The 16352-nt window shown below is 38.1% G+C and overlaps 1 protein-coding gene across 3 annotated transcripts in view; it reads left to right on the top strand.

Moving 5' to 3' along the window:
• LOC135104208 (fatty acid-binding protein-like) overlaps positions 1–16352 on the top strand; it is a 50848-nt gene that overhangs the window by 23640 nt on the left and 10856 nt on the right. For all 3 annotated transcript variants that reach the window (XM_064011328.1, XM_064011329.1, XM_064011330.1), the window contains 2 exons: positions 3024–3229; positions 14800–14901. In XM_064011328.1, coding sequence (XP_063867398.1) covers positions 3024–3229; positions 14800–14901 — 308 coding nt within the window. The remainder of the gene's footprint in view (positions 1–3023; positions 3230–14799; positions 14902–16352) is intronic.

Genomic DNA, 16352 nt, shown 5'->3' with positions numbered 1-16352 from the left:
CAAAGATGGGCGGGGAATTGTTAAGGAATTGTCTACAAATGCTTGAAGGCAATTCTTGGAATTGTTGCAAAATATTCGTATAACAGTCTACGAATATGAAATTTCAAAGTTAAACCCCTGAAACGAACGGTATAACTGTACAGCAAGTTGTTGGCAAATGTTCAAGTCTTTGAAGAATATTCAGTGACTTTATGCGACTGTACTTGCCACGTGATTGGCCCACGATGAGACAATATTGTCGGTGAACCGTCCAAGAATTGTCAGATGTTGATCCGACTATTCTTGGATTCTCTTCGTTAAGTTGTGACTTCTTTAAAATTAGTTGCCTCTTGTAGGTGTGGTCGGCAATTTATAAGAGGCTAAAATGCGGTCAGAGCGGTCACTATTCATGCCTCCAACATACTCTCATCACCTCTCCTCGATGTCCTCATCCTTACGCCTATACAAGAATACATGGGCATGATGTTCGCCCTCGCGAAGCTGAAACAAGCCCTGAAGGCGAAGAAGAGGAAGCAACGCATCTGGACACGCCCTTAGTTAATGCTCTGGGAAAATTATAGCATGTATGAAACACTTCTGTCTGAACAACTAGCCGAGGATGCGTTGTTGTACAAGAATTTCCTGAGGATGGATGTACAACATTTCAGGCAGCTCCTCACAAATGTTGGACCAGAAATCAAGAGGAAGGACATTCACTGCAGGAGAGCTGTTCCACAAGAGGTATGGCTCGCAATAACACTTCGTTTTTTTGCCACGGGGTACAGCTTTCTCACTCTGTAATACAAGTTCCAGGTGGCACACAACACTGTTTCTGAGATCATCTATCATACGTGTGAGGCCATCATCAATGATATACTAGAAAAATTCCTGCCGTTGCCAAAGTGTGGTTGCCACATGACACGCCAAAAGATGAATATACATCCGAATGTTCTTCAGCTACTTGCTCGACATTTGGCAAGTGGTTCAAGAATGTTCATAGAATATTTCCCAACAATTGGGGCGTTCACTATCGTCTGGTAAAATTGCCAGATTCACCAGCCAACTGAATTTTTACACATAAAAGGCAGTCACGTGGAAAAAAAAAAAATCTTAGGAACATTTTTAGCCATTATCATCAAGCAGAGAACATGAAATGTGGCAAAACAAGCTAAATACTAATCACATTATCTCGGGTTTGGAATGTATCATCACCTTTCGATGAATACTATTTTTTCTCTATATAACCTAACTTAATCCATTTAAGTTATTCACTTAACATACCCGTATATAAATCCTGGCACATTTAAAAGAAAAAAACACATTTTGATGCCAAATCTTAATAGGATACCGGTGAAGATTGATGACGTCTTGTCTCAACATCTTCCCTGAGTTGCCGCTTGTCTGTTTTATATCATGTCTCCCAGTGTCTTCCCTGAGTTGCCGCTTTCTTCTTTGGAAATACAACCCATCCTTTCATGCCTTGGATCTTCTTTCCTGATATGTTCATGCAATTAACCACAGCACATATATATAGACTAGGATTTTACAACAGCACTACAAACTCATATCTCCCGCCTCGGGTTTGCTGGGTGTTTTGGAGAAGTTGCGTGTCTGATATCGGCCAGTTCTTGCTCATCAGAAGGTTGTTTTTTACTAATTTTGGAAAAAAATAAACAAAAGGAAACCTAATATGTGGAGCCGCAACGCCATACGTAATTTCCTCATCCAACTGAAGTCAAGCAGATGGTTGCCAACATGTGTTTTGAGAGAAAAGGATAGATGTCACATACAGCTGACATGTACTACTCACTTGCCATAATTTGATACCACCCAAAAATTGGTATGGTAAGCATTTCGGTCAAGTGAAAAGTAGGTGCCTACTCAATTGGCAGCATATATATATATATATATATATATATATATATATATATATATATATATATATATATATATATATATATATATATATATATATATATATGAATACAACAGTAACTTTAGTAGAGGAAAGGTGGTCCTCACATTAAACCTCCTGTTGTTTTTCTCTGTCAAACGCAAGTGTCTGAGGCAATTGACAGTAACCCTTTCTATGTTCCCTCCTACTTAATTTATCCTTATTTTTAATCCAAAACTGGATGTTGTGTTATGTCCACAACAATCTAATTTCCTCATGTGCTCATGCTTTTGAATCTTCCGAATTTTCTACCATCTGGTTACAACTCCAGAGTCACTCTCAAACTAAATATCAGTGTTGTAGACTCCTCACCAAATTCCTCTAACTACAACTTAAAATCTTTGCCTATTTAACTTACAAAGTGGAGCACATCCTGGTTCTTCCCTTTTGTAGAGATGTCTATTTTTGAAGACATTGGTTTTCCTCTCTCATCAATGACCAACCTGGTGAACTAGCCATTGACTTTGCTATCATCCGCGACCTAGGGCAATTAATACAACAACCTACTCGTATTCCTGGAGGTTTTAGAATTACGTCTAACATTTTTTAGCTTTTCCTAAACTCTAATCCTGCTTATGCTGTTACTCTGTCCTCTCCGTTGGGGTCCTGCAAACACCACCTCATATCTTGTCCTATCGCTTGAACTGCTCAGGATCACCAAAAACGGAGTGTCTCTGCTAAAGTGTTAATTATTTTTTGCACTTTTCCTCTCTCTCTCTCTCTCTCTCTCTCTCTCTCTCTCTCTCTCTCTCTCTCTCTCTCTCTCTCTCTCTCTCTCTCTCTCTCTCTCTCTCTCTCTCTCTCTCTTCTCTCTCTCTCTCTCTCTCTCTCTCTCTCTCTCTCTCTCTCTCTCTCTCTCTCTCTCTCTCTCTCTCTCTCTCTCTCTCCCTCTCTCTCCCTCCTCCCTCCCCTCCCTCCCTCCCTTCCTCCCTCTCTCTCTCTCTCTCTCTCTCTCTCTCTCTCTCTCTCTCTCTCTCTCTCTCTCTCTCTCTCTCTCTCTCTCTCTCTCTCTCTCTCTCTCTCTCTCTCTCTCTCTCTCTCTCTCTCTCTCTCTCTGTGTGTGTGTGAGCATGGGTGAATTCTTCCCCAGGTGTTCCACTAGTTCCTCGGAAGGTGGTGGTTAACTCCAGCCCAGTAGTAGAAGTGACAAGGTGCAAGGGAGAGACGAGTGGAGATAAAGAAGAGACCTGTGAAGAACAATGGAGCATCCGCATGTCCACACTGCTTCGCGATATTGAGTATCGATTCGTTCCCGGTCAACCCATGCAGACAGAGTCTATGGGTGGGCAGGCTAAGGTGAGAGATATACAGAAAAGGGAAAGATGATAGCATAAGGAAGATGTAATCCTTAGAGATGAAGAAAAAAAAACCTGCATGTTTCATTGCAGAAAGAAATAATAATTGGTACAAGAAGAACAAGTAAAATGAGAAATGTCAAAATGTATCTCTCTCTCTCTCTCTCTCTCTCTCTCTCTCTCTCTCTCTCTCTCTCTCTCTCTCTCTCTCTCTCTCTCTCTCTCTCTATCTATCTATCTATCTATCTATCTATCTATCTATCTATCTATCTATATATATATATATATATATATATATATATATATATATATATATATATATATATATATCTATCTATATATCTATCTATCTATCTATCTATCTATCTATCTATCTATCTATCTATCTATCTATCTATCTATCTATCTATCTATCTATCTATCTATCTATCTATCTATCTATCTATCTATCTATCTATCTATCTATATATATATATATATATATATATATATATATATATATATATATATATATATATATATATATATATATATATATATATCAGTTTTGTATTTCTGATAGAAACCCATGTGTCTGAGGTCACTGACTGAACACCCATTTCTGTTCTCTCTATTCTTAATATCAGTCCAACGCTAGCTGTACTAATGTTCCCAAACATAACTTCATTAGAACTCAGAATTTTTCACTATTTTGTCAAAAATTTATTCAGCACTCACTAAATTCATATGTGCTATGTATCTCTTATATAACACCTCAGCTATGTAGAATTATTTGACTATCTGACTCCCAATCCGATCCCATTCTCACTTATTTCCTCTTGCTACAGGTGCTGCAGTTTTTTACCTTGGAGATGCAACAATCATTCACAATAATTTTTTAATCTCTAAAATTTCAGCATGCAGGTAGTCATTGACTTATGACTGCAATCAGTCCAGACAGATCAGTCGTAAGTTGATCTGGTCGTAATTCGACCTATGTTATAGGTATATTATTCAGTTTAAAATTACTATAATCATCTTTGTCATATTTTATGAACATTTTCTTTTCTCATTATTGTTATAACCATTCTGTCACCACTGTCTTAATAGTTATCATCTTTGAACACATTCTACGCAGTTTTGTTCTTTATTCCCCGAGCGGAGTGATGGAGTTCTAATTTTGTTACCACACATCTCTACAACCCACCGCTCCACCTGTTCCCTGGAGGATACAACGATAATTTGTAATTTAGCCAGGAGCACCTTTTGGTGTCCATTGCATATAAAAATTGCGATTTCATTCTCAGAAACATTTCCTTAACAGAAACTTTTAACGGCGCATTTTTCATATTTTATGACTTTTCTTTGTCAGACTTAACAGTTTTGTCGTATTTTGCATATTTCGATTTATCGGCATGTGAGCGAAGGTTTCTGGGGCCGTATTAACAAAGATTCTCAGAGTTCGTCTCGGCCTTCTGCTTAGACTTGTGCTTATCTCTTAAGCGGTCTTAAAGTTGTGCCGAGCTAAACTCTTAAGCAGCAGTATGAAATGGTGAAAGAGCAAAACAGTTAAATCTTATATTTCTCAATTTTGAGTTAATAGTGCAATGTTTCTACATTTTTTGGATTAAATAACAAAAAATGATCATTTGTCATCGATTTTGTAAGGATATGAGCTCATAAATTTTTATTTATTAATAAGCAAATTAGATCCCGTGCAAGACGTGTGTATTTTCTGTGTTTATGTCCTTGAGCCAGCGCTGCCTCACCACTCCCATTCAGCAGTGCCTCCTTTCCTGTCCTTTTTCTTTAGTATGGAGGAGATGATGACCCTTAAGGCTGAAAAGACCAATAGAGGAAGCCCAGCTGGAGCGATGGCGAGACTTTCCTACTTCGTCTAGTCAGTATATGAGGAAAGATGTAGGCTGAAGGGCTTCATTCATTCAGCAGCACAAAAAAGGCTGTATGGGTTTCTGTTATGAAAAAGATAAATGAGACACGTCAACAATAGGACACATGAAGGTCCAAGGTCATCATTGCTGCAAAGTTGCATTTCCTATCAATTAAATAACACTGTAATTATTACTTTAATTAGTAGCATCACTGCATCACTCCTTCCTGAGGGGCTCTCCAAGGCATCTCCTGCCAAATATGTCACAAATAACATTCCTGCAGTTTTATTCTATATATGTTCAGGGTCACTTAGGTCATCGAAAACATCTTTACAGGACTGATAATTCTTGAGGTGGCGGGCTCGGGCTCGACGGTCAGCCATCTTTGGCTATCTTAGTTTAGCGTAACTCTTGAAGTTAAGCAGACTCGAGACCTGTCTTAAATTTAAGACCTAGACTAAGCACAGCTTGGAAAGTTAAGCTCAACTCAGTTTGACTCAGTTGGACTGAGTCAAACCTCTCTACTTAAGAATCTTTGTTAATACGGCCCCTGCTTCACAACTCGCCCAACTATCACTTCATCAACTGCAGATCGAGCTCCAGCGCGCAAAATGCGCGAATTATTTACTATAACTCACTTCATATATGGGATAGCTAGTTTTGATTCACACCATCAGGCTCAGCAGTGACTGTAGAATTAAGATGTATTGTAAAAACTTGATAAAACAAAAAAGAAAATGGTATTACGATGAGTTGAACAGTGAAGATGTTAAAAAAAGTTTGCAACATGTTTTACTTATGCTCGTTATTTTCAACAGTTAATAATTGAATGCTGGAACATATTATTACGTCAAGTAAGAAAAAACTCTTGTGAACATGATAGTGTGATCAGAATGAAAACAGAGCGTCATTTATAGCAACATGTCATTCGCTGCAACCATCATGGCAGCACGACACTTGGCGTGGCGTGTGCAGGCGGGCTTTGTATGTCTGCGACTCGTCAAAAAATTAGAGTTCCCCAACTGCTGGGGGAAGGTCCTTTAAATTGCTCCGCTGCTTAAAACATCTATGACCTGGTTATCATGTTCGTCAAGTTTGAATCATCTTATTGTTATCATGTTCACCATGTTTAAGTCAAACACTATATAGTATAGTACATTTGGTTTAATATTTGCAAAACATACAAAAATACAAAATACAAGTGCGAAAAATAAGTAATTTTTATTACATAACAAGCAGAAAACATCCATTGGCCACTAGTGCCAGGCTGTGGATCGTCAATGTTGTTATTTGAATCAGCTGGGGCAGTGCGCGAGGTTGCCTGAGGAATCGGTTTTTTTCATAAACTTTTTTTTTTTTATGTAGGAAGGACACTGGCCAAGGGCAACAAAAATCTAATAAAAAAATGCCCACTGAAATGCCAGTCCCATAAAAGGGTCAAAGCAGTGGTAAAAAAATGATGAATAAGTGTCTTGAAACCTCCCTCTTCAAGGAATTCAAGTCATAGGAAGGTGGAACTTGGTGAGCTTTGTCTGAATTGTTAGTTTCTTCTCGTAAATTTCACGATACGGACGAAACAAATTGTGTACCATTTGTTCCAGTCTTACAAATCGTTGGATGTTTGGGTCCATTCTTTCAGAACGTGCAAAAAGTTTATTCAGTAAAGATAACCCTTCTGACAACCCTCTAGTAGTGAACATTCTTTTTTGTCACCTCCTCCTTTTCTTTCTTCGCTTTTTGTCTTCTTTCTTCTTCCACCACTCTTTCATCTTCCAATTCAATGAGCTCTTCATTTGTTACTTCTCTAGATTCTTTGTCTAGAAACTTTTCGACATCATCCACTTCACACTCCAAAGAAAGATCTTTTGCTAGTTTTACTATTCTTTCTCTAATCATTTCAAGTTAATTTTCACTATCAAATCCAGCAAGAGTTTGAACATGGCACTTAACACACTTTTTCCAGATGCCATTCATGCACTTTTCTATCACAAGCTCTCAGGCAGTAGCGAGATTCTTGATACACTGAACGATATTGTACCGTTTCCAAAAGTCACGCAACGTTAGTTCTGGGTCGTCAACTTTAGTGGCTATGTCTTGGGCAAAAATGGTTTGTAGATAGTTAGCTTTGAGAGTAGCAATCAAACCTTGGACCATCGTTCTGCAAATCAATGTTGTATTTGGTGGCAAAAAAAAAATAAAAAAAAAAAATAAAAAATCACACCAGAATGAAAATCACCTAGATGGGGTGGATGACCAGATACATTATCCAGTAGCAATAAAATCTTGAAAGGAATTGCTTTCTCCAATCAATATTCACGTACTTGAGGAACAAAACAGTTAAAAAACCAGTCTTCAAACATAGTGTCAACCATGTTTTACGGTTTGAGTGAAAGTAAATGGGCAGCATGTGCTTGTCTACATTCTTGAACGCCCGCGGGTTATCTGAGTTATAAATCAAGAATGGCTTTAGCTTAAATCCCGCGCTGTTCCCGACAAACAATAGAGTCAGTCATTCCTTAAATGCTTTAAATCCAGGCAAGCTTTTGGCTTCTTTGTGTGGATGTAAGTATGTAGATGTAAGTACGAGTTGGTATCCGTTTCCAGTACAATCTTGTTTTATCCACACTGAATACCTGCTTTACTAGACATCCTCCATCCATAATAATTTAATTCAGACTGTCAACAAAAACTTGCATGCTCCTCCATCTGCACTCACTGCTTCTCCAGTCACACGAACATTATGAAATTGAAATCTTTTCTTAAATCTTTCGAACCAGCCAATACTTGCTGCAAATTCTTGACTGTAGTCTTCTCTGGCGCACTCCTTCAGAGTCTGAAATAAACTCCTTGCCTTTGTTTGAATAATGTAAAGGCTTAATGGTGTCCATTTCTGTATCTGGTCTCACATCCAAATGTGTATTAATTTCTCCATTTTGTACATGGTTCCAGTACGTTGCTTCGTTATGATTGCCGGTTGCACTGATGCAGAACCTTTTACAGCTTCACAAATCCTTTCTTTGTCCTTCAAAATCGTCTACACAGTAGTGTGCTAACTTCAAATCACGTGTGATCACATTCATTTTTTTACCTACTGCGTGCTGTCTAATCACCATAATTTTTGTATTGAGATCAATAGCCTTTCTTTTCTTCTTGGTAGGTTGAGGAGTAGAAAATTATATTTTCTTTTTGATAGATCTTGGAGGTGATATTGTAGAAAAATTTCCAAAGTGAAAGACAAACAAAAACTAGAGGAAGTGTGTTATGCTAGGAACTTTGTGTGAGCGCGGGAATTATGTGAGCGTCCTCAGCTCTTAGCCTCCCAGCCTCCTGCAGCAGCAACAGGAACTGGCCCGAAACTGTTGTATGGAAGTGGTCGTAAATGCAATCAGTCATAAGTCGCATAGGTCGTGAGTTGACGACTACCTGTATCCTGTCAAACTTTTCTCTCCATTACACTCCTCCAATTAAAATCTTTATCTATGTGTTCTATCTTATCGCTCCAGTACCGTTTCTTGATTTACCAAAGTAGAGGTCAAGTCTGATCTGTGGGAAGACCTGAGACTACTATTCTAGTTTTCCATGGAATGACTATTGGTTCAGTGTCGGGCATCATTTCTTGTCTAAAGTGTATAATAGACATAGTTGTCTCTGGCATGGACGCATACATTCCATGTGCTTTCTTTAATTCCAAAGCTTGTTAACCATGGTTCAACTCAAATTGTTCTTGCGCAATTCTGCATACAGAGGCAGCTCACAAACAATGCATTAGCCTTCCATCCCTTAAAACTCATACCCTTTATATTTAAGCTCAAAATCATCACAATTCTGTTTTCCAGCTTGTCAAGACCTCTTTTATGAAATGGAAATTTTAAAATATAGCCAGTCATCTAGTGAATTCTGGTATCTAACCAAAAAACATCCACCAATACTTTTTTTTTTTATTTTACCTTTTTACCTTGTCTATTTAATCCAGTTGGTTCTACCACCATTTCTGTCTCTAAATAAATTTGAAATCCTTCACACCTCTGCTGATAATTCCGCATTGGATAATTTGGACATTGATGCTCTCTCACTTCCTCTGAATATTTTAAGCTCTTATAGAAATTGATCTTTATAGTTTATATGGCCTCTCTGGACTTGATACTCGAAATGCTTATGTCTCAAATGAAGTCTTTCCTATTCTTCTCTGCCATAACTGTTCTGTACTTGCCCTTTGCTTATCGGCATTCACCTCTCCTTCCTACTGGAAGTTTGCCTACATTCAATCTGTCCCTAAAAAAATGTTGACCTGACCAATCTTTTTAGGAAGCAAACAGCTCATGCAAAGAGGCCACAGAACGCCTGATCTGATCTCTAAAATTTCTGATCGGGGCAGACCAAACTAAGTAATGTTCAATGCCTCAAAAACTCATTTCTTCCATATATATGTATATATATATATATATATATATATATATATATATATATATATATATATATATATATATATATATATATATATATATATATATATATATATATATATATATATATATATATATATATATATATATATATATATTCGACACAACCTTTCAGATAACTATCCTCTCTTCTTCAGTGACACTCAAATGTCTCCTTACTCTGCATTAAACATCCTCAGTCTGTCCTTACTTATAATCTAAACTGGAAATTTCACATCTCATTGCTAGCTAAAACAGCTTCTATGAAGTTAGACATTCTGAGTCATCTCTGCCAGTTTTCTCACCCCCTCCCTCAAGCTGCTAATTCTGTACATTGGTCTTATCTGTTCATGTATGGAGTATGCTGCACATATATGGGCGGTGTTCCACTCATACCATTCTTTTAGATAGAGTTTTTCGTCTTCTCAACTCTTCTCCTCTAACTGACTATCTTCAGCATTTGTCTCATCGCCACAGTTTTGCATCTCTTGCTATCTTCTAACGCTATTTTCATGCTAACTGCTCTTCTGATCTTGCTAACTACATGCCTCCACTCCCTTCATGGCCTTGCTACACAAGACTTTCTTCTCTCACCCGTATTCTGTCTACCTCTCTAATGCAAGTGTTAGCCAGTACTCTTAATCATTCATTCCTTTTCTGGTAAACCCTGGAACTCTCTGCCTGCTTCTTTATTTGCTCCTTCCTATGAATGGAACTCTCAAGAGGGAGGTTTCAAGACACTTATCCTTTAATTTTTTTTAGCATTGTTTGGTATTGATTTGGGAACTGGACGACTGCCAAAACAATAATTACTCCCAGTGAGGTCTCAGGCACTGAAACAGTCTTAAGACTGGATCATGAGGTGCTGTGAACCAATCAGTGAGCTAGCTGTGACCTCACTGAACATTTCCCTTTATGTCTCACAACACAGCCTGTCATCTGAAGGCAACTCTCTTCCCTCTCACTACTCTACATGTTCCTAACACACGCACACCTTTCATTCAAAATTTAAAAAATTAGCCTTGTCTGGGGAGGGGACCACAAATGTCCTGAGATCGGACTGTTCTTCTCATATTGATCCTATGTGTCTTGACAAATCCCTTAACTTTTTCTTCATTAACTTATGCAACATTTATAAACTTACATAGATCTAATTTTCATATGTGGAACACCACCTCTCCTCTGTTAAATTCATATTCTTTTCCTCACTGAAATGCAGGACTCTGAGGCAGCTGAGAGTAACCCTTTCTCTGCTTGCTCCTACTTTCTAGTAGATAAAAGAAAACTGTAAAAGGATAAAAACCTGGTAGAAATCACAAAAAAAAGTCAAGACATGAAAAGAAATGGGATTAATCAGCGATAACTAAAATGCAGAGGGAAAAAAAAAATAAATAAATAAAAAAAAAATAAAAAAAAAAAAATATATATATATATATATATATATATATATATATATATATATATATATATATATATATATATATATATATATATATATATATATATATATATATATATATATATATATATATATAATAAAAATACCTCTTATTACAAGTTAAATATTTTAAATTGATAATATTTATAAGGGAAGTTACAATTCATTACCAAGATCAGCCTTTTCACAAACAGGCCCTCATGTTCTGGGGAAAGAAGCTTCTCTCTAAGTATCAGCGAGAGCAGAAAGCCCCATCTTCCCTACGATAACTGTAGAGATATTGCTCATGCAAGTCCACCAGCATGGGAGACACTACCAGAAAATGTTGCATTGTAATAGGGACTAAGCAGTCATCACATTATGGTTGTGTTTCCTGGGACATGCGGTAACCATGTGTGAGACGTCTGGAGACGGACTAGTTCAGTCTCTGAGTGGCATCCCCGCACATTGACATATTTCTACAGACAGACAGCTAAAGATGTCATCTTCCCTCATCTTAATGATAGCAATTGAAGCCTCCTACCTGCTCTGTCAACTGGCAAGAACTGCTACCCTGATAGTGGAGTACAAGTTATGAAATGGAACGGGGCTGAAAGGAGCAACCCAAGTTGCTACCTCTTTAGCCAGCCTATTGGCCTTCTCATTCCATGAAACTCCCGCATGTGCCGGGACCCAGAAAACCCATCGTGGTAGCCTCTACGTTGAGGTAGAGCCACTCAAGAATTGATAAAATAAGAGGATGAAAGGAAGAATGATTAAATAGTTCCACCGCAGAAAGACCACTATGAGAGTTGCTGAAGATTGTAAAAATCGAAACAGAGTAAAAGTAATTCTTAAAGCTCTGCTGTACAAACAAAAGCAACACTTGGGAGGCTACCTCTTACTGGAAGTTTGCTTATATTAGCCTCTTCCTAAAAAGGGTGACTGCTCAAATCCCTCAAACTATCATCCTATTGCTTTAATTTCTTGCTTCTCTAAAGTTTTGACTCTATCATCAACAGCAAGATTCTTAAACATCTATCACTTCACAATCTTGTATTTGATCACCAGCATGGTGTGGCTTCTCTATTGTTCTTCTTGCTGTCATTACTGAGTCTTGATCATCCTCTTTTAGGGATTTTGGTGAAAGCTTTTACATTAGACATATCAAAAGCATTTCATACAGTCTGATACAAAGCTTTAATTTCCAAAATACCCTCATTCGGCTTCTATCTTTCTCTAATCTTATATCAAGTGTTTTTTATGACCTTTTTATTACTGCTGTAGTATGTAGTCACTGTTCTTCTCTTAAGTCTGTTAACAGTGGTGTTGCTCGGCTCTGTCTTATCATCCACTTTCTTTCTAATACTCATCAATGATCATCTTAACCACTTTTTTTTGTCCTAGTCACTCCTACACTGATGATACCACTCTCCACTTTTCCAAGTCTTTCCATAGATGTCCAACCCTTCAGGAATTAAATAACTTCCGCAAGAAGCCTGGCTTCTTAACTCTCTAAAATATCTGATTGTGGTAGAGCAAACTTTCTATGATTCGATGCCCTTTAAACTCAATTCCTCCACCTATCAACTCGACATCTTCCAGACAATTATCCCCTCTTCTTAATGACACTTAATTGTCCCCCTTGTCTATATTGAAATTATCATGTCTGTGTTTTACCAATATTCTAAACTGGAAACTTCACATTCCATATCTAGCTAAAACAACTGCTATGAATGTTGGCGTTCTGAATCGTCTCTGCCAGTTTCTCACTACCACAGCTGATGACTTTGTATGGAACCCTTACCCATCCATGTATGGAGAAGGCTTCACATGCTTGGAGGGTTCCATTCAACTGCTCTTCTAGATAGGGCGGAATCAAGAGCATTTTGTCTTATAAACTCCTTTCCTGTAAATGATTGTTTTTAGCCTCTTGTTGCTGCAATGTTGTATCTTTCTCTCTCCCTTTTTCTTTTTTTTTATGCAAGAGGGTCATTGGCCAAAGGAAACAAAAAAAAAAAAAAATAATCCCACTGAGGTGCCAGTCCCAAAAGAGAAGTAAAGAAAATATTGAGAATTGAAGGATAAGTGTCATGAAACTTCCCTCTTGAAAGAGTTCAAGCCATAAGAAGGAAATACAGAAGCAGGCAGGGAGTTCCAGAGTTTACCAGAGAAAGGGATGAATGATTGAGAATACTGGTTAACTCTTGCATTAGAGAGGTGGACAGAATACGGATGAGAGAAAGAAAAAAGTCTTGTGCAGCGAGGCTGCAGGAGGAGGGAAGGCATGTAATTAGCAAGATCAGAAGAGCAGTTGGCATGAAAATAGCGGTAAAAGACAGCAAGAGATGCAACACTGCGGCGATGAGAAAGAGGCTGAAGACAGTTAGAGGAGAGGAATTGATAAGATAAAAAGCTTTTGATTCTATCCTGTCTAAAATAGCGGTATGAGTGGAACTCCCCCACACATGTGAAACATACTACATACATGGACGGATAAGGCCTCTGTACAGAGTTAGCAGCTGGAAGTGGGGGGTTGAGAAAAACTAGCGGATATGACTCAGAACGCCTAACCTCATAGAAACTGTTCTAGCTAGAGATGAGATGTGAAGTTTCCAGTTTGGATTATGAATAAAGGACTGACCGAGGATGTTCAGTGTAGAAGAGAACAGTTGAGAATCATTGAAGAACAGGGGGATAGTTGTCTGGAAGGTTCTGTCGAGTTGATAGAAGGAGGAATTGAGTTTCTGAGGCATTGAACAATACCAAGTTGCTCTACCCTGATCAGAAATTTAAAAGAGATCAGAACTCAGGCGTTCTGAAGCTTCTCTGCGTGAACTGTTTACTTTCTGAAGGGCTGGACGTCTATGAAAGGACGTTGAAAAATGCAGGGTGGTATCATCAGTGTAGGAGTGCATAGGACAAATAGTTTGGTTTTAAAAGATCATTGATGAATAATAGGAAGAAAGTGGGTGACAGGACAGAACCCTGAGGAACACCACTGTTAATAGATTTATGAGAAGAACAGTGACTGTCTACCACAACAGCAATAGAACACTCAGAAGGGAAACTTGAGATGAAGTTACGGAGCGAAGAATAGAAGCTGTAGGAGGGTAGTTTGGAAATCAAAGCTTTGTACCAGACTCTATCAAAAACTTTTGATATGTCTAAGGCAACAGCAAAAGTTTCGCCAAAATATATAAAAGAGGATGACTATGATTCAGTAAGGAAAGCCAGAAGATCTTCTACCGCTATTTTCATGCTAACTGCTTTTCTGATCTTGTTAATTGCATGCCTCCCTCCTCCCCTTGCACCCATATTACGAGTATGTCCACCTTTCTAATGCAAGTGTTAACGAGTATTCGCAGTCATTCATTCTTTTTTTCTTGTAGACTCTAGAACTCCCTGCGTGCGTCTATATTTCCTCTTTTTTTTATGACGAACTCTTCCAAGAGTGAGGTTCCAGGACACTTAATCTATAGTTTAGACTGACCCTTTTCACCTTTCTTTTGTTGACATTGGCCACTGCCCCTCATATATATATATATATATATATATATATATATATATATATATATATATATATATATATATATATATATATATATATATATATATATATATATATATATATATACACACACACACACACACACACACACACACACACAGACACAGACACACACACACACACACACACACACACACACACACACACACACACACACACACACACACACACACACACACACACACACACACACACACACACACACACACACACATTAACGTGAACAGGTGCGATAATAGTAAATGATAAAATGTTTTTCGTCCCATGCAGAATGTATTCACCATTGAGAACAATAGAATCATTCAGAGACAAGATGCACCAACATACTCGACAGAGGTGGTGAGGGAGTTTACTGATGACGGCTTAACCATGGTGAGTGTGTGTGTGTGTGTGTGTGTGTGTGTGTGTGTGTGTGTGTGTGTGTGTGTGTGTGTGTGTGTGTGTGCGTGCGTGCGTGCGTGCGCGCGCTTGCGCGCGTGCGCATTGCATATGTGTGGGTGTAGGTATCGATGTGGGTATGTAGTGGAGAAAACAGGTCAGTTTTTTTTTCATTTTTTTGTCCTTGGTCATGCTTCCTTAAACATAAAAAATAACACACACAAACACGCACACGCGCGCACGTATTTATAAATTACATTTAAATTAGCTCCACGCATTAATATTTTTAAAATATAATGTCCCTCGGTGAACTTAGCTCCACGCATTAATATTTTTTAGAATATAATGTCCCTTGGGGAGCTTCTTCTCAACAGACCGTTGCTTCTACCTTTAATACTGTTGTATGAGTATGTATTACTTTATCATGTATATGTAAGCAATAAACACACACACACACACACACACACACACACACACACAGGGTGTCCTGTACTAACTGATTACTGTTCCTAAGGTGAAAGGATACACGACGTAGATGAGCGCAATATATATATATATATATATATATATATATATATATATATATATATATATATATATATATATATATATATATATATATATATATATATATATATATATATATATATATATAAACTGGGTTGTAAAGATGTAGCATAGACGTCATCGAGGCACGGCCAGACAAAAATGACTGTAAGGCGCGCGAGGCGACGCATGCGGCCACATTCGGATCCCGCATGACTGCCTACGAAAGCTAATATATTGCTTGGTTACACCAAGCATAGCCTCATGTCTAACAAAGTGTAACCGCAGGGAACATTGGATGACACGCAGGTCACATCGAATAGGAAAAAAAAATGCATGTGCGTGTGTACCGACTGAACAAAAGACACAATAATAATGATAATAACATGAAATATGTATAAATTCGCGATTCGTGTCCGGCCGCCTGAGCAAAACAGCGTGAATGGGACGTTGAGGGGGCCTGTGCAGGCTGGCGGAGAGGCGGCCTCACGAACCTGCAGCTGCCAGAGGTTGGCTTTGTCCGGTCAGCGCCCGGTTCAGGGCCTGTTTGCGCGTGGATGGGTACATGAGGCGGCCTTGAGGCCACATCTCTCAATACAATACCCGGCAACTTACTGTGAACATGTCTGCCGCACACAAAACTTCCAGCTTTTGAAGTTTGATATAGAAAGGAATTATTTTTTTATTGAATACGGATGAAAATACATTCATCCGGTGGCACAAAAAACGGGAGTTATGGCGACACCTCAGAATATTTAGCTGCAGATTTTAAAGGATAACATACTAGAAATATAATTACATTTATATTAGGCAGTATGAGGTAGAATGTCAGTCTTCCATGCTCAGAAGCAGTTTACATCTTCATTAAGTATGGAAAGAAATTGTTTTTTTTTTTTTTT

Source organism: Scylla paramamosain, chromosome 10 (assembly GCF_035594125.1).
Source record: "Scylla paramamosain isolate STU-SP2022 chromosome 10, ASM3559412v1, whole genome shotgun sequence".
NCBI lineage: Eukaryota > Metazoa > Arthropoda > Malacostraca > Decapoda > Portunidae > Scylla > Scylla paramamosain.
This window is presented reverse-complemented; position numbering and strand designations above follow the sequence as displayed.